Source organism: Eptatretus burgeri, chromosome 17 (assembly GCF_056783735.1).
Source record: "Eptatretus burgeri isolate ZD-2024b chromosome 17, Ebu_testis_v1, whole genome shotgun sequence".
In the NCBI taxonomy this organism is placed as follows: Eukaryota; Metazoa; Chordata; class Myxini; order Myxiniformes; family Myxinidae; genus Eptatretus; species Eptatretus burgeri.
In genome coordinates, this window is record NC_140977.1 from 2293994 (window position 1) to 2313841 (window position 19848).

At 42.1% G+C, this 19848-nt stretch overlaps 2 protein-coding genes across 2 annotated transcripts in view; both read right to left on the reverse strand.

The window, feature by feature from the left end:
- LOC147009085 (uncharacterized) overlaps positions 1-19749 on the reverse strand; it is a 52024-nt gene extending 32275 nt beyond the window's left edge. Inside the window, exons 1-2 of the mRNA XM_085862809.1 lie at positions 16754-19749; positions 16613-16675 (exon numbers count right to left, since the gene is read on the reverse strand). Coding sequence (XP_085718935.1) covers positions 16613-16675; positions 16754-16904 — 214 coding nt within the window. The 5' untranslated portion in view covers positions 16905-19749. The remainder of the gene's footprint in view (positions 1-16612; positions 16676-16753) is intronic.
- LOC147009084 (uncharacterized) overlaps positions 1-19848 on the reverse strand; it is a 288704-nt gene that overhangs the window by 134453 nt on the left and 134403 nt on the right. The gene's annotated exons all lie outside the window — the stretch shown is intronic.

The window sequence follows — 19848 nt, forward strand, 5'->3', positions numbered from 1 at the left end:
GTCCCATTGTGTGTAAACAAACGATCGTCCCATTGTGTGTAAACAAACGATCGTCCCATGGTGTGTTAACAAAAGATCGTCCCATTGTGTGTAAACAAAAGATCGTCCCATGGTGTGTTAACAAAAGATCGTCCCATTGTGTGTAAACAAAAGATCGTCCCATTGTGTGTAAACAAAAGATCGTCCCATTGTGTGTAAACAAAAGATCGTCCCATTGTGTGTAAACAAAAGATCGTCCCATTGTGTGTAAACAAAAGATCGTCCCATTGTGTGTAAACAAAAGATCGTCCCATTGTGTGTAAACAAAAGATCGTCCCATGGTGTGTTAACAAAAGATCGTCCCATTGTGTGTAAACAAACGATCGTCCCATTGTGTGTAAACAAAAGATCGTCCCATTGTGTGTAAACAAAAGATCGTCCCATTGCGTGTAAACAAAAGATCGTCCCATTGTGTGTAAACAAACGATCGTCCCATTGTGTGTAAACAAACGATCGTCCCATTGTGTGTAAACAAACGATCGTCCCATGGTGTGTTAACAAAAGATCGTCCCATTGTGTGTAAACAAAAGATCGTCCCATGGTGTGTTAACAAAAGATCGTCCCATTGTGTGTAAACAAAAGATCGTCCCATTGTGTGTTAACAAAAGATCGTCCCATTGTGTGTAAACAAAAGATCGTCCCATTCTGTGTAAACAAAAGATCGTCCCATTGTGTGTAAACAAAAGATCGTCCCATTGTGTGTAAACAAAAGATCGTCCCATTGTGTGTAAACAAAAGATCGTCCCATTGTGTGTAAACAAACGATCGTCCCATTGTGTGTAAACAAACGATCGTCCCATTGTGTGTAAACAAAAGATCGTCCCATTGTGTGTAAACAAACGATCGTCCCATGGTGTGTTAACAAAAGATCGTCCCATTGTGTGTAAACAAAAGATCGTCCCATGGTGTGTTAACAAAAGATCGTCCCATTGTGTGTAAACAAAAGATCGTCCCATTGTGTGTAAACAAACGATCGTCCCATGGTGTGTTAACAAAAGATCGTCCCATTGTGTGTAAACAAAAGATCGTCCCATGGTGTGTTAACAAACGATCGTCCCATTGTGTGTAAACAAACGATCGTCCCATTGTGTGTAAACAAAAGATCGTCCCATGGTGTGTTTACAAAAGATCGTCCCATTGTGTGTAAACAAACGATCGTCCCATTGTCTGTTAACAAACGATCGTCCCAGGGTGTGGAAACAAAAGATCATCCCATTGTGTGCAAACAAACGATCGTCCCATTGTGTGCAAACAAACGATCGTCCCATTGTGTGTAAACAAAAGATCGTCCCATTGTGTGTAAACAAACGATCGTCCCATTGTGTGTAAACAAACGATCGTCCTATTGTGTGTAAACAAACGATCGTCCCATTGTGTGTAAACAAAAGATCGTCCCATGGTGTGTTAACAAAAGATCGTCCCATTGTGTGTAAACAAACGATCGTCCCATTGTGTGTAAACAAACGATCGTCCCATTGTGTGTAAACAAAAGATCGTCCCATTGTGTGTAAACAAAAGATCGTCCCATTGTGTGTAAACAAAAGATCGTCCCATTGTGTGGAAACAAACGATCGTCCCATTGTGTGTAAACAAACGATCGTCCCATTGTGTGTAAACAAACGATCGTCCCATTGTGTGTAAACAAAAGATCGTCCCATTGTGTGTAAACAAAAGATCGTCCCATTGTGTGTTTACAAAAGATCGTCCCATTGTGTGTAAACAAACGATCGTCCCATTGTGTGTAAACAAACGATCGTCCCATTGTGTGTAAACAAAAGATCGTCCCATTGTGTGTAAACAAAAGATCGTCCCATTGTGTGTAAACAAAAGATCGTCCCATTGTGTGTTAACAAAAGATCGTCCCATTGTGTGTAAACAAACGATCGTCCCATTGTGTGTAAACAAACGATCGTCCCATTGTGTGTAAACAAAAGATCGTCCCATTGTGTGTAAACAAAAGATCGTCCCATTGTGTGTAAACAAAAGATCGTCCCATTGTGTGGAAACAAACGATCGTCCCATTGTGTGTAAACAAACGATCGTCCCATTGTGTGTAAACAAACGATCGTCCCATTGTGTGTAAACAAAAGATCGTCCCATGGTGTGTTAACAAAAGATCGTCCCATTGTGTGTAAACAAACGATCGTCCCATTGTGTGTAAACAAAAGATCGTCCCATTGTGTGTAAACAAAAGATCGTCCCATTGTGTGTTAACAAAAGATCGTCCCATTGTGTGTAAACAAACGATCGTCCCATTGTGTGTAAACAAAAGATCGTCCCATTGTGTGTAAACAAAAGATCGTCCCATTGTGTGTAAACAAACGATCGTCCCATTGTGTGTAAACAAAAGATCGTCCCATTGTGTGTAAACAAAAGATCGTCCCATTGTGTGTAAACAAAAGATCGTCCCATGGTGTGTTAACAAAAGATCGTCCCATTGTGTGTAAACAAACGATCGTCCCATTGTGTGTAAACAAAAGATCGTCCCATTGTGTGTAAACAAAAGATCGTCCCATTGTGTGTAAACAAAAGATCGTCCCATTGTGTGTAAACAAAAGATCGTCCCATTGTGTGTAAACAAACGATCGTCCCATTGTGTGTAAACAAACGATCGTCCCATTGTGTGTAAACAAACGATCGTCCCATGGTGTGTTAACAAAAGATCGTCCCATTGTGTGTAAACAAAAGATCGTCCCATTGTGTGCAAACAAACGATCGTCCCATTGTGTGCAAACAAACGATCGTCCCAGGGTGTGTAAACAAAAGATCGTCCCATTGTGTGCAAACAAACGATCGTCCCAGGGTGTGTTAACAAACGATCGGCCCATTGTGTGTAAACAAACGATCGTCCCAGGGTGTGTAAACAAAAGATCGTCCCATTGTGTGTAAACAAACGATCGTCCCATTGTGTGTAAACAAACGATCGTCCCATTGTGTGTAAACAAAAGATCGTCCCATGGTGTGTTTACAAAAGATCGTCCCATTGTGTGTAAACAAACGATCGTCCCATTGTGTGTAAACAAAAGATCGTCCCATTGTGTGTAAACAAAAGATCGTCCCATGGTGTGTTAACAAAAGATCGTCCCATTGTGTGTAAACAAACGATCGTCCCATTGTGTTTAAACAAAAGATCGTCCCATTGTGTGTAAACAAAAGATCGTCCCATTGTGTGTAAACAAAAGATCGTCCCATTGTGTGTAAACAAAAGATCGTCCCACTGTGTGTAAACAAACGATCGTCCCATTGTGTGTAAACAAACGATCGTCCCATTGTGTGTAAACAAACGATCGTCCCATTGTGTGTAAACAAACGATCGTCCCATTGTGTGTTAACAAAAGATCGTCCCATGGTGTGTTAACAAAAGATCGTCCCATTGTGTGTAAACAAACGATCGTCCCATTGTGTATAAACAAAAGATCGTCCCATTGTGTGTAAACAAAAGATCGTCCCATTGTGTGTAAACAAAAGATCGTCCCATTGTGTGTAAACAAAAGATCGTCCCATTGTGTGTAAACAAACGATCGTCCCATTGTGTGTAAACAAACGATCGTCCCATTGTGTGTAAACAAACGATCGTCCCATTGTGTGTAAACAAAAGATCTACCCATGGTGTGTTTACAAAAGATCGTCCCATTGTGTGTAAACAAACGATCGTCCCATTGTGTGTAAACAAAAGATCGTCCCATGGTGTGTTAACAAAAGATCGTCCCATTGTGTGTAAACAAACGATCGTCCCATTGTGTTTAAACAAAAGATCGTCCCATTGTGTGTAAACAAAAGATCGTCCCATTGTGTGTAAACAAAAGATCATCCCATTGTGTGTAAACAAACGATCGTCCCATTGTGTGTAAACAAACGATCGTCCCATTGTGTGTAAACAAACGATCGTCCCATGGTGTGTTAAAAGATCGTCCCATTGTGTGTAAACAAACGATCGTCCCATGGTGTGTTAACAAAAGATCGTCCCATTGTGTGCAAACAAAAGATCGTCCCATGGTGTGTTAACAAAAGATCGTCCCATTGTGTGTAAACAAACAATCGTCCCATTGTGTGTAAACAAAAGATCGTCCCATTGTGTGTAAACAAAAGATCGTCCCATTGTGTGTAAACAAAAGATCGTCCCATTGTGTGTAAACAAACGATCGTCCCATTGTGTGTAAACAAACGATCGTCCCATTGTGTGTAAACAAACGATCGTCCCATGGTGTGTTAACAAAAGATCGTCCCATTGTGTGTAAACAAACGATCGTCCCATGGTGTGTTAACAAAAGATCGTCCCATTGTGTGCAAACAAACGATCGTCCCATTGTGTGCAAACAAACGATCGTCCCAGGGTGTGTAAACAAAAGATCGTCCCATTGTGTGCAAACAAACGATCGTCCCAGGGTGTGTGAACAAACGATCGGCCCATTGTGTGTAAACAAACTATCGTCCCAGGGTGTGTAAACAAAAGATCGTCCCATTGTGTGTAAACAAACGATCGTCCCATTGTGTGTAAACAAAAGATCGTCCTATTGTGTGTAAACAAAAGATCGTCCCATTGTGTGTAAACAAAAGATCGTCCCATTGTGTGTAAACAAACGATCGTCCCATTGTGTGTAAACAAACGATCGTCCCATTGTGTGTAAACAAACGATCGTCCCATTGTGTGTTAACAAAAGATCGTCCCATGGTGTGTTAACAAAAGATCGACCCATTGTGTGTAAACAAAAGATCGTCCCATTGTGTGTAAACAAAAGATCGTCCCATTGTGTGTAAACAAAAGATCGTCCCATTGTGTGTAAACAAAAGATCGTCCCATTGTGTGTAAACAAACGATCGTCCCATTGTGTGTAAACAAACGATCGTCCCATTGTGTGTAAACAAACGATCGTCCCATGGTGTGTTAACAAAAGATCGTCCCATTGTGTGTATACAAACGATCGTCCCATTGTGTGTAAACAAACGATCGTCCCATTGTGTGTAAACAAACGATCGTCCCATGGTGTGTTAACAAAAGATCGTCCCATTGTGTGTATACAAACGATCGTCCCATGGTGTGTTAACAAAAGATCGTCCCATTGTGTGCAAACAAAAGATCGTCCCATTGTGTGCAAACAAACGATCGTCCCAGGGTGTGTTAACAAACGATCGGCCCATTGTGTGTAAACAAACGATCGTCCCAGGGTGTGTAAACAAAAGATCGTCCCATTGTGTGTAAACAAACAATCGTCCCATTGTGTGTAAACAAACGATCGTCCCATTGTGTGTAAACAAAAGATCGTCCCATTGTGTGTAAACAAAAGATCGTCCCATGGTGTGTTAACAAAAGATCGTCCCATTGTGTGTAAACAAACGATCGTCCCATTGTGTGTAAACAAAAGATCCTCCCATTGTGTGTCAACAAAAGATCGTCCCATTGTGTGTAAACAAACGATCGTCCCATTGTGTGTAAACAAAAGATCGTCCTATTGTGTGTAAACAAAAGATCGTCCCATTGTGTGTAAACAAAAGATCGTCCCATTGTGTGTAAACAAACGATCGTCCCATTGTGTGTAAACAAACGATCGTCCCATTGTGTGTAAACAAACGATCGTCCCATTGTGTGTAAACAAAAGATCGTCCCATGGTGTGTTTACAAAAGATCGTCCCATTGTGTGTAAACAAACGATCGTCCCATTGTGTGTAAACAAAAGATCGTCCCATGGTGTGTTAACAAAAGATCGTCCCATTGTGTGTAAACAAACGATCGTCCCATTGTGTGTAAACAAACGATCGTCCCATTGTGTTTAAACAAAAGATCGTCCCATTGTGTGTAAACAAAAGATCGTCCCATTGTGTGTAAACAAAAGATCGTCCCATTGTGTGTAAACAAACGATCGTCCCATTGTGTGTAAACAAACGATCGTCCCATTGTGTGTGAACAAACGATCGTCCCATGGTGTGTTAACAAAAGATCGTCCCATTGTGTGTAAACAAATGATCGTCCCATGGTGTGTTAACAAAAGATCGTCCCATGGTGTGTTAACAAAAGATCGTCCCATTGTGTGTAAACAAACGATCGTCCCATTGTGTGTAAACAAACGATCGTCCCATGGTGTGTTAACAAAAGATAGTCCCATTGTGTGTAAACAAACGATCGTCCCATGGTGTGTTAACAAACGATCGTCCCATTGTGTGCAAACAAACGATCGTCCCAGGGTGTGTAAACAAAAGATCGTCCCATTGTGTGCAAACAAACGATCGTCCCAGGGTGTGTTAACAAACGATCGGCCCATTGTGTGTAAACAAACTATCGTCCCAGGGTGTGCAAACAAAAGATCGTCCCATTGTGTGTAAACAAACGATCGTCCCATTGTGTGTAAACAAACGATCGTCCCATTGTGTGTAAACAAAAGATCGTCCCATGGTGTGTTAACAAAAGATCGTCCCATTGTGTGTAAACAAAAGATCGTCCCATTGTGTGTAAACAAAAGATCGTCCCATGGTGTGTTAACAAAAGATCGTCCCATTGTGTGTAAACAAACGATCGTCCCATTGTGTGTAAACAAAAGATCGTCCCATTGTGTGTAAACAAAAGATCGTCCCATTGTGTGTAAACAAAAGATCGTCCCATTGTGTGTAAACAAAAGATCGTCCCATTGTGTGTAAACAAACGATCGTCCCATTGTGTGTAAACAAACGATCGTCCCATGGTGTGTTAACAAAAGATCGTCCCATTGTGTGTAAACAAACGATCGTCCCATGGTGTGTTAACAAAAGATCGTCCCATTGTGTGTAAACAAAAGATCGTCCCATGGTGTGTTAACAAAAGATCGTCCCATTGTGTGTAAACAAACGATCGTCCCATTGTGTGTAAACAAAAGATCGTCCCATTGTGTGTAAACAAATGATAGTCCCATTGTGTGTAAACAAAAGATCGTCCCATTGTGTGTAAACAAACGATCGTCCCATTGTGTGTAAACAAACGATCGTCCCATTGTGTGTAAACAAACGATCGTCCCATTGTGTGTAAACAAACGATCGTCCCATTGTGTGTAAACAAAAGATCGTCCCATTGTGTGTAAACAAAAGATCGTCCCATTGTGTGTAAACAAACGATCGTCCCATTGTGTGTAAACAAACGATCGTCCCATTGTGTGTAAACAAACGATCGTCCCATTGTGTGAAAACAAACGATCGTCCCAGGGTGTGCAAACAAACGATCGTCCCAGGGTGTGTAAACAAAAGATCGTCCCATGGTGTGTAAACAAACGATCGTCCCATTGTGTGTAAACAAAAGATCGTCCCATTGTGTGTAAACAAACGATCGTCCCATTGTGTGAAAACAAACGATCGTCCCAGGGTGTGCAAACAAACGATCGTCCCAGGGTGTGTAAACAAAAGATCGTCCCATGGTGTGTAAACAAACGATCGTCCCATTGTGTGTAAACAAACAATCGTCCCATTGTGTGTAAACAAACGATCGTCCCATTGTGTGTAAACAAACGATCGTCCCATTGTGTGTAAACAAACGATCGTCCCATTGTGTGAAAACAAACGATCGTCCCAGGGTGTGCAAACAAACGATCGTCCCAGGGTGTGTAAACAAAAGATCGTCCCATGGTGTGTAAACAAAAGATCGTCCCATGGTGTGTAAACAAACGTTCCTCTCATTGTGTGTAAACAAACGATCGTCCCATTGTGTGTAAACAAACGATCGTCCCAGGGTGTGTGAACAAACGATCGTCCCATTGTGTGCAAACAAACGATCGTCCTATTGTGTGTAAACAAACGATCGTCCCATTGTGTGTAAACAAACGATCGTCCCATTGTGTGTTAACAAACGATCGTCCCATTGTGTGTTAACAAACGATCGTCCCATTGTGTGTAAACAAACGATCGTCCCATTGTGTGTTAACAAACGATCGTCCCATTGTGTGTAAACAAACGATCGTCCCAGGGTGTGTAAACAAAAGATCGTCCCATTGTGTGTAAACAAACGATCGTCCCATTGTGTGTAAACAAACGATCGTCCCATTGTGTGTAAACAAAAGATCGTCCCATGGTGTGTTTACAAAAGATCGTCCCATTGTGTGTAAACAAACGATCGTCCCATTGTGTGTAAACAAAAGATCGTCCCATTGTGTGTAAACAAAAGATCGTCCCATGGTGTGTTAACAAAAGATCATCCCATTGTGTGTAAACAAACGATCGTCCCATTGTGTTTAAACAAAAGATCGTCCCATTGTGTGTAAACAAAAGATCGTCCCATTGTGTGTAAACAAAAGATCGTCCCATTGTGTGTAAACAAAAGATCGTCCCATTGTGTGTAAACAAACGATCGTCCCATTGTGTGTAAACAAAAGATCGTCCCATTGTGTGTAAACAAAAGATCGTCCCATTGTGTGTAAACAAAAGATCGTCCCATGGTGTGTTTACAAAAGATCGTCCCATTGTGTGTAAACAAACGATCGTCCCATTGTGTGTAAACAAAAGATCGTCCCATTGTGTGTAAACAAAAGATCGTCCCATGGTGTGTTAACAAAACATCGTCCCATTGTGTGTAAACAAACGATCGTCCCATTGTGTTTAAACAAAAGATCGTCCCATTGTGTGTAAACAAAAGATCGTCCCATTGTGTGTAAACAAACGATCGTCCCATTGTGTGTAAACAAACGATCGTCCCATTGTGTGTTAACATAGGATCGTCCCATTGTGTGTAAACAAACGATCGTCCCATTGTGTGTAAACAAACGATCGTCCCATTGTGTGTTAACATAGGATCGTCCCATTGTGTGTTAACATAGGATCGTCCCATTGTGTGTAAACAAACAATCGTCCCATTGTGTGTAAACAAACGATCGTCCCATTGTGTGTTAACATAGGATCGTCCCATTGTGTGTAAACAAACGATCGTCCCATTGTGTGTAAACAAACGATCGTCCCATTGTGTGTTAACATAGGATCGTCCCATTGTGTGTAAACAAACAATCGTTCCAGGGTGTGTAAACAAACGATCGTCCCATTGTGTGTTAACATAGGATCGTCCCATTGTGTGTAAACAAACGATCCTCCCATTGTGTGTAAACAAACGATCGTCCCATTGTGTGTAAACAAACGATCGTCCCATGGTGTGGAAACAAACGATCGTCCCATGGTGTGGAAACAAACGATCGTCCCATGGTGTGTAAACAAACGATCGTCCCATGGTGTGTGAACAAACGATCGTCCCATGGTGTGTAAACAAACGATCATCCCATTGTGTGTAAACAAACGATCATCCCATTGTGTGTAAACAAACTATTCCCATTGTATGTAAACAAACGATCGTCCCATGGTGTGTAAACAAACGATCATCCCATTGTGTGTAAACAAACGATCATCCCATTGTGTGTAAACAAACGATCGTCCCATCGTGTGTAAACAAAAGATCGTCCCATTGTGTGTAAACAAACGATCGTCCCATTGTGTGTAAACAAAAGATCGTCCCATTGTGTGCAAACAAACGATCGTCCCATTGTGTGGAAACAAACGATCGTCCCATTGTGTGTAAACAAACGATCGTCCCATTGTGTGTAAACAAACGATCGTCCCATTGTGTGTAAACAAAAGATCGTCCCATGGTGTGTTAACAAAAGATCGTCCCATTGTGTGTAAACAAACGATCGTCCCATTGTGTGTAAACAAAAGATCGTCCCATTGTGTGTAAACAAAAGATCGTCCCATGGTGTGTTAACAAAAGATCGTCCCATTGTGTGTAAACAAACGATCGTCCCATTGTGTGTAAACAAAAGATCGTCCCATTGTGTGTAAACAAAAGATCGTCCCATTGTGTGCAAACAAAAGATCGTCCCATTGTGTGTAAACAAAAGATCGTCCCATTGTGTGTAAACAAACGATCGTCCCATTGTGTGTAAACAAACGATCGTCCCATTGTGTGTAAACAAACGATCGTCCCATTGTGTGTAAACAAACGATCGTCCCATGGTGTGTTAACAAAAGATCGTCCCATTGTGTGTAAACAAACGATCGTCCCATGGTGTGTTAACAAAAGATCGTCCCATTGTGTGTAAACAAAAGATCGTCCCATGGTGTGTTAACAAAAGATCGTCCCATTGTGTGTAAACAAACGATCATCCCATTGTGTGTAAACAAAAGATCGTCCCATTGTGTAAACAAAAGATCGTCCCATTGTGTGTAAACAAAAGATCGTCCCATTGTGTGTAAACAAATGATCGTCCCATTGTGTGTAAACAAACGATCGTCCCATTGTGTGTAAACAAAAGACAGAGATGCCAACTTTTGGAAATCAGAATTAGGGAGGATTTTCAACCGACACCAAATAATGTGCGCAAAGCGCACATCTCGAGCGCGGAGTGCTCGACCCTTGCGGCGGGGTCCAGGGCCCGCCTTAGGGCCCTGGAAGCTCTGGGGTTCTAGACGCTCTCTCGTGCCCTCTGAGCCCTATTTTGGAGCATTTAACATGTTAAGAATTCCCACTTTTTGAACAAAAAAAGGGGAAAATTGTGCACTTTTTAATGTTACATGTATGTTAATATTAGTAAGTTAGGGGACAATCAAAGATTAACAAAAAGCACAAAAGAAGCAATATTTTTCTTACCTTACTGGCTGGTACTACTGCTGCTTGCTTTTTCCATGGCAGCTTTGCTGAGTGACAGCTGTGTGGCTCTTTTAGCCCTTCTGATTATGTCTTTGCTGTATTCTCTCTGGTAGCAAGGGGTGCTATGAGCTAGTTTTTCAATTAAGAGAGCTTCCAGGGTTTTGACACTCAAATTGGGACGAAATTCAGAATGATTCTTCCGTACAAGACTGAGTGCCCGCTCACATGATGCGTTCGAATGAGCAATGACCAAGATTCCCTTCATCACTTTGCTCAAATTAGGATACTTCTTGGCACCAGTGCAGGGATCTGTGAGCTGTGAAATCCGATGCCACTGCTCATCCACTCTCACTGTCTCAGTAGCAATTGTAGCTATGGAGGCGTCTGCCTGGTAGTGAGCGAATTCACTCTCAAGACTGTCTATGTCACTATCACCGCCACTAAACAGACAGGGGAATTTCTTGATGAAAAACTCCACACAGTCAAACCCCACTTCTTGGTGTAGCTTAACATCCAGCACCTGAGCATGCTTGGCTAATTCATCATCTAGCGGCCAGGTTTTGAAGATATAATTGCAGGCTTTCACATAATATGAGCGAACTGCACTGAAGAAACCTTGGATGTCTGACTCACTCAGAGTGAAGGTGGATTTCTTGAGACTCCTTTGTTCCCTTATATACAGTTTGGCATCGTTCCCAATCATGAGGTCCTCATCATTCTTCTGATGATTTCTGTCAGAGAAGGGTACATTTACCAGAGCAACCGATGACACCGATGGTTTCAAAAACCGTACGAAGATATCTTTCAGAAGATCATTCAATTCTCCGTGCAGGAGATGAATACAGGGTTCGTCTCTTTGGAGCAGAAGATTCCCCTTCTCAAAAAGCTTGTTAGCATATCGAAGGAAGAAACAATAGAGTTTTGTTTGTGGAGACAAGAACATCCTGTTGACACGTTTTTCTCTAGATTCCTGCACAGTGTTTGAGGAAGATGCGCTTTTAGTTGTAGAACTCGTAGTACACTTAGCCGCAGGGCGATCACACTTGCGTTTACTGCCAGCAGAAGAGGTCAGACTCGTAGTACCAGATCCAATTTTACGTTTGAGGAGAGAGCTTGAGGTAGGTGCAGCCAAGGAAGAAGACCTCTGATTCGAAGGTTTTGCTGAGCTTCTATCAAGTGATTTGGCAAAAGCAGAACTTAATTTGGGTCCTTCTTTGCCTGTAGATGGGACTATCACAGTCTTTCTCGACTCTGAAGGGATCTGCTTTGTAGATGAACGTGATGAAGGGCCGGTGATGCTACCTGCTCTCAGCATTGGTTTTGGTGCTGTCCCTGCTGTCTTCTTCGCAGCAGATACTGCAGTGGTAGTGGTGAATGCTGCTCCACTAGTGCTTGATCCTGCAGTGCCAGTACTGGCAGTAGATACAGTGCCGTCCTTCTTGCTCGTTGTTAGAGTCTTGGCTACAGTTGGTTGCATTTTTCTTCGTACTTCTTCTTTGAAGAAGAGGCGAAGTGGCTCCCACTGTTCAATCAGCCTGTCTAGGCACTGACCAAGGGACAGCCACCTTGTTGCGACATGCTTCAGAATCTTGTGTGTCGGGGCATCACAGAGTTCTTGCAGTGCTTTCACTCCTTTGACGCGTTTACTACTTTTGTCCAAGTAGTAGTAAATATCGATGAGAAAGTCATCTAATTCAATGGGTAAGGCCTGAGCCGCCTTCTTGGCCGTATTGTGCATCATATGGCAAGGGCATCCCATGATGTAGCACTCTGGATTTTGTTTGTGGATATAAGCAGCGACTCCTTTGTGCTTGCCCACCATGACAGAGGCATTATCAGCACAAAAGGAAACACAATTTCCCCACGGAATTTTCCTGTCACTGAACTCATGATCAAGCAGTTTGAATATGTTTTCTCCAGTGGAATCTTGTTTGCACGCAGGCAAACTTAGCAAACCTTGCTTCACAATCCCAGCACTGTTGTCATGGTACGAAATCAGGACAGGATATAGCTGGGCCTCACCACTGTCATTGCTACCGTCTGGAGCTAGGCTAAATGGAGCGAGTCTAGCAATATCGGCAATAGATGAAGCAGTAACATTTGACAACTCACCAATTACACTGGTCAACAACAAATTTGTTGTCTGCATTTTTTAAGCTGATTTAGGACGAATCTGATGCGCTGAATCCAAAACTCACATTAGTTTTGTTCAATCAGGTCAAGTTTTTGAAATATGGCCACATGTCGTTTTTTACATTTTTGTTCACATGTACGCATGTGTGGAGCATTTTAGAAGAAGTTGGTGGGGGTAAAATATCATGTCAAATAATTGTTTTAATTGGAAATAATATGACAAGAAGTATTCAGGTACGATAGTTCTGGGTGATTATGTCGAAAAGGGATCAGTTTGAAGTCATAAAACCTCAAAATCTTCCAAAAATTGGTGAGGCAAAGCATAAAGTTCGTGGATCAAAACTAAAGTTAATGGGGCAGATTTTGTAATAATGTGATACAAAAAAGTTGTATTTCTTGAAATAACGAACTCTGAAGAATGTACAATACCTACATGCGCCAATTTATGACATGCGCTTCTGCTCAAGCTTGGAGTGCCACAGTACGAACCCAAAGATTGGAGACTGTTCATTGACAGCAGCAAGCGATCACTGAAATGTGTTCTGCTACACAACGGCAACCAGTTTGCCTCTGTACCCATCGCTCACTCGACTACACTGAAGGAGAAGTATGAAGCGGTGAAGTACGTGCTGGAGAAAATTGGTTATGATCAGCTTAAGTGGTTTATTTGTGTTGACCTGAAGATGGTGAACTTTTGTTGGGACAACAGTCTGGCTTCACCAAGTACCCATGTTTTCTGTGCATGTGGGATAGTAGGGACCGTGCTCAGCATTACACGAAGAAGGACTGGCCTGTGCGGGAGGAATTGGTGCCATGCAAAGAAAGGAACGTCATCAACGACCCTCTGGTGGACAGAGACAGAATACTCTTCCCACCGCTGCACATCAAGCTCGGCTTAATCAAGCAGTTCACCAAGGCTCTGGACAAAGATGGTGACTGCTTCACTTACTTGTGCCAGGCTTTTCCAGGATTGACCATGGAGAAGTTGAAAGCTGGCATCTTTGATGGTTCTCAGATCCGTCAGCTCATCAGAGATCCAGAGTTCAAAAACTCAATGAACGAAGTGGAACTGGAAGCGTGGAAGACATTTGTTTTGGTAGTGAAGAACTTTCTTGGCAACAATAAGGCCAGAAACTACGCAGAACTTGTCAACAACATGCTGACTGCTTTCAGAAACCTGGGCTGCAACATGAGCATCAAGATGCACTACCTATTTTCACATATGAACCGGTTTCCTGAGAACCTGGGTTCAATGAGTGACGAGCAGGGGGAGAGATTCCATCAGGACATGAAGGAGATGGAGACCAGGTATCAGGGTCGCTGGGACGCAGTCATGATGGCTGACTACTGTTGGAATCTGAAGAGAGACCTCCCTGCCGCTGAACATTCCAGGAGTTCGAAGAAACGGAAGTTCAAGCCCTGAAGTTTGAACAGTGGTGACGCAACATGCAATTTACTTGTACTTACCTTTATCAATGCCCACCATTCAGATGACAGTAATCGATGTTTCTATCATGTAATCAATAAATGTTGTTGGCAAAACATTTTTTTCTTAAAAACATGTTTAGGATGATATGTGTTGACAAAAATCAGCTGATAATGCCACAAAAATGTAATTGATTTTGTCACAAGATCTGATTTTTTCAAATAAACTTAGCACAAAAACCTGACCTGATGGAGAGAAACGGATGCCATTTCCTGATTCAGCAGTGCCAGAATACCCTAATTCACTTGTAGAAATCTAGACAACATTCAGAAAGTAAAAAATTGTTGACCAGTGTTCTTTTTTCTTCTTTGTTCTTGTTTTTTTTTTTTTTTTTCTTCTTTTTTTTCTTGCTTTTTGTTCTTGTTTTTTTTTTTTTTTTTTTTTTTTGTTCTTGCACATCTTGCACATCTTGCAAGTTTTTGTTCTTGCACATCCATACTTTGAAGCAACTTTTGAATCTGGAAACATCTTTTGAAATAGAGGTCCAGCATGATCTGAGACTGATATGGGCAAGTTATGTTCCACAATAAATCCACTAAAGAGAAGTTCCGCTCGGGTAACATCCTCTTCCTCGCTTGTCCCTTGTTTGGTGAAATAATTCAGAAGTGTACCGGTACTCGTGCTCGAAGATCTCTCCTTTGCAATGTCTGTGTGCCGTTTGCTTCCAACGTGCTTCCGAATATCATCGCGACCTCCGTGCTCAACTGAAATATCAACGCTGCATACTGTACAATACGCATGATGAATTCCTCTTTCAGACTTTCGAATACACGGGTATTGGAGACTGTATTCGGTCTTGTACTTCTGAGACCATTTCTTGGTCTTCGTAAGCTTCTTTTCTGCCATTCCGTAATCAACATCGAGGGCTTGAAGCATCGGTAACTTCGAAGTCGATGTTCCACAGCTGCAGCGCGACTCGTAGAACTCTAGCGGCTGTTAAATTAAACACCGCACGGTGGTCGCGACCGCCGGGCTGGTACGGGGCCCAGCTGCATGCAGTGAGCGTATCGCATGCATATACACTGTGCATACATACCGCATGCACTGTATTGCACACATACCGCATGCACTGTATTGCACACATACCGCATGCACTGTATTGCACACATACCGCATGCACTAAATCTCAGTGCATGATCGCATAAGCGAGATCCAGACCCAATGTTTCGCTGCTCCTCATTTGAATTTGCAATTTTTTACGTACAATTTGGTAGCAGCGAACGTTATGGAGTTACCACATGCTATACGTAGCAGACGATGCTTTTCATTCAATTCTCATACTAGTACATTCTGATGAGTGAACAGTGCAAAAATATCAAAATTTCGGGAGGATAAGGATAGTGATCGTAAGGGCGGGAGTTTGGGTGAATTTTCGGAAGCCTCCCGATGAAATCGGGAGGGTTGGCATTGCTGAAAAGATCGTCCCATTGTGTGTAAACAAACGATCGTCCCATGGTATGTTAACAAAAGATCGTCCCATTGTGTGTAAACAAAAGATCGTCCCATGGTGTGTTAACAAAAGATCGTCCCATTGTGTGTCAACAAAAGATCGTCCCATTGTGTGTAAACAAACGATCGTCCCATGGTGTGTTAACAAAAGATCGTCCCATTGTGTGTAAACAAAAGATCGTCCCATTGTGTGTAAACAAAAGATCGTCCCATTGTGTGTAAACAAACGATCGTCCCATTGTGTGTAAACAAAAGATCGTCCCATTGTGTGTAAACAAAAGATCGTCCCATTGTGTGTAAACAAAAGATCGTCCCATTGTGTGTAAACAAACGATCGTCCCATTGTGTGTAAACAAACGATCGTCCCATTGTGTGTAAACAAACGATCGTCCCATTGTGTGTAAACAAAAGATCGTCCCATTGTGTGTAAACAAACGATCGTCCCATTGTGTGCAAACAAACGATCGTCCCATTGTGTGCAAACAAACGATCGTCCCATTGTGTGCAAACAAACGATCGTCCCAGGGTGTGTAAACAAAAGATCGTCCCATTGTGTGCAAACAAACGATCGTCCCAGGGTGTGTTTACAAACGATCGGCCCATTGTGTGTAAACAAACGATCGTCCCATTGTGTGCAAACAAACGATCGTCCCAGGGTGTGTGACCATGATGTCCATTATCGGGATTACTTGTTGGTAACCGAGCGATTCCCTCACAACCCTCGCTCTGTGCACGTTTACCCCGAACATCTCTGTGAATATCGTGATGTTTCAATGTGAATAATTAATTTGGTTTATAAACGAACTGGGTGTTCGAGTCTGCACACACTCCTGAGAGAAAACCAAGGGAATGTCTCGAGAAAACAATCTCATTAAGACATCTTTGTTTGTATCTTGTGAGTAGAATATGTTGGTGGTTCAAACCTTCATGTTGAGGGAACGAATCATCGACAAACTCGGACTTCACCTTCACCTTCACAATAAAACCTGAAACAAAGACAATCCATTTAAACTAAACTTTCAGGAACCACCAGAACGTGACGGTGCGGAGAGAACGGCACGTACCGGGTCCCGACTCCTCATCCTCGGGTGGACCGACCCTGGACCCGCGGTCTGTGAGAGAACCTCCAGGAACGAGCGAGTTTCCTCCATGGGAACCGATCGTGGATCCCGGGGGGTTCGCTCTGTGATCTTCACCGGAGAGATCTCGGTTCATGGCGAACCGGAGGGGACTGGAAGGTCGAGGGTCGTAGTAGTAGTAGTAGTAGTAGTAGTAGTAGGTACTGTAAGGTAGTGCGTGGTAGTGCGGCACACTTTGATACACGAGTACAAACTACAAAGCGTGTGTTCTGGTGAAAGCGAACCACGTGACGCGTCCCTTCACCAATCGATCTTATTCACGACTTCAAGCCGGCACATTCTCCACTCCGATCACGTGATCCCCATCCAAATCACCATGGAAACCGAGATCATCATCTATGAGTGTCGAACCATTTCCTCCGGGAAATCTCGCACTTTTTTTTGCACTCCACTTGGAACAAATTGCAACAGAATGTTTTTTGGGTTTTTTTCCCCCACAATGCATTTCGATGAGGTTCTGAGAACGCAAATACTAAAAGCATTAATACTGAATCTGCTGTCGAAATGTTTCATTCCGTTAAATCCAAATAGGCCACGAAACATGAATGTTGCCGTATCATTTGGCTCTCATAAAACATACTTGGGTGATTTTAAATTCTAGAATGGGAGTTTTCTGGACACAAGGATGCATTCGGAAACTATTAAACTTGATCGTATGAACAGCTCATTTGCATAAATCCAACATGGCCGCCAAACGTCAGCATTTCACCAAATCGATGCTCTCGGGGAGGCTTGTCTTGCCAGAGGAAGAAGCAACACGACATTTGGATTCCGCTTCGAGATATTTTAATACTTAGAAAACTTCGGACAAATGCCCAAGCATGCCGAAGTCATCGCATGTTCCTCCTGGTTTTGTTGTTTTTTTCAAAAAAAATCAAATTTACAAATTATTCCCTCTTAAAGGTCATGCACGTGATGTATCAATGTTTGGGTTGGTCGAAGACCATGATTGCAGCAGTCCTGCAACACACAGGGATCCACTCGACTCGTTCACACCCAACCGGAAGTAACTACCCACTTCCTGTCGAACACAAAAAGGTCAGCTGCATCACATCTGAAGCGAGCATATTACATCTCCATCCTTGGAAAAATAATAAAAACATAAAGAGCAATCACAGATTGCATACCCTCGCCAGGACTGCTTTTGTGTACTGCTGTATGACGTAACTGATAACAGACGTAACTAGAACTGCCGCTTTGTCACTGCTGGCAGCGATGACCGGGTAGCAAGACTCTCTGGGAGTCTGGGATTGAAATAAATTCAATTCAAATCAAATGGAAGTCTAAAGAGGGATTACGGAACCCAGACGGAACCCAAACAAGCAAAAAACAAAGATGAAGTCATCGGGCAGAACCTGGAGAGGATTCGCATTTCAGCTGCAACTCCTCGACCCTCAAACCCGTCCAGGCACAGCCAGGTGAGCCTCATTCAAAATAAATACAAAACAACAAAAAAGAAGCCATATCAAACTAGAGTAATTCTACTGAGCGCAGTCGACGGGTATGCCTCCGCTCTCCCGCACAAACACTTGAGTATTGACATATTTGACCCTTGACCTTTATCATATCTGGGCCAAAATCTAATCAGTTAATTGCCCTGTCTAACTTTACCTTTGTACCAAGTTTGATGAAATCCTGTCCAATATTTCTTGAGTTAGGGCGTAAACAGTAAAATTTCAGTTTGACCTTGACCTTTGACCCTTGACCTTTATCACATCTGGCCCAAAATCTAATCACTTAATTGCACTGTCTTACTTTACCTTTTTACCAAGTTTGATGAAATTCTACAGTTTGCTTCTTGAGTTATCGCATAAACGAAAATCCGGACGGACGGACGGACAACCCGGAAACATAATGCCTTGGTGCGGAGGCATAAAAATTAAATAATTCGGGCTACCAGACCATGCATCCGATCAATTTGAAATTTAAAACATGTATTCCCCATCATGCATACATCAAAAATGTGAAGTTTCACATCGATTGATTAAAAGGTTCCAGAGAAAACATTTAATATTTTTCTTCAATCAAATATGGCTGCCAAACCATGTAACCTATCAATTATTCCTTAACAAACTTATACACCCATGGCTTTTGGAACATTTTTGTGAAGTTTCCTCTCGATCTGTCCGGCTGTTCTGGAGAAGAAGATTTTTTTTTATAGGATTTAGGGTAAATCCAATCTGGTTGCCAAACCATGTGACTTATGACATCATGTGTGTGAAACTATTGTTCCTCATGGATAGGTGGTCATACATGTATAGTTTCGCCTCGATCTGTTCAGCCACTTTAGAGAAGAAGATTTTTGAAGGTTTTTTTTTTTTTTTAAACAATACGGCTGCCGAATCACGTGACCGATGACGTCATCGAACTTTTTTTCTGTGGACCATTTTATCCCTAGATGACCCCAAAAAATTTCCATCCTGATCAGATGGGGCATTCTACACATGTAATTATGACATCATAACAAAGGCACCTATGATGTCATCAAAACATCACACTTATTCTCCATAAGGAGTACTTGCTGTTTCCCAAATTCAATTTTTTTCCTTTGTGTGGTTTCAGAGATAGAGGTCCAAACTTTTTCCATTTTCCCCACAAGGCTGCCACACCACATGACCTATGACATCATAATTATGATTAAAACATTCGACATGTCTAGTTGGACATATGGTGAAAATTTCCTCTCAATCGTCAAGCAGTTGTGGCGAAAAACACTAAAGTTATGTGTGGACGAATAAACAAACAAGAAGACATCGTGCAGAGCACGACACTTGCAAAATCCATAAAACAAATTTGACCTAAAAAAAAAAAATAACTGCTGGTTGAATGTAGTGACCTGAAATATAAATCCTCTTCAAATTTCTTGTCAATCAGATAAAAGTGGAGGATTTTAGAAATCTCACCAAATTTGTTGACCTCAAAAATAATTGTCTGGTTGAATTCAGTGAGCTGAAATATAAATCCTCTTAAAATTTCTCGTCAATCAGATAAAAGTGGAGGATTTTAGAAATCTCACCTAA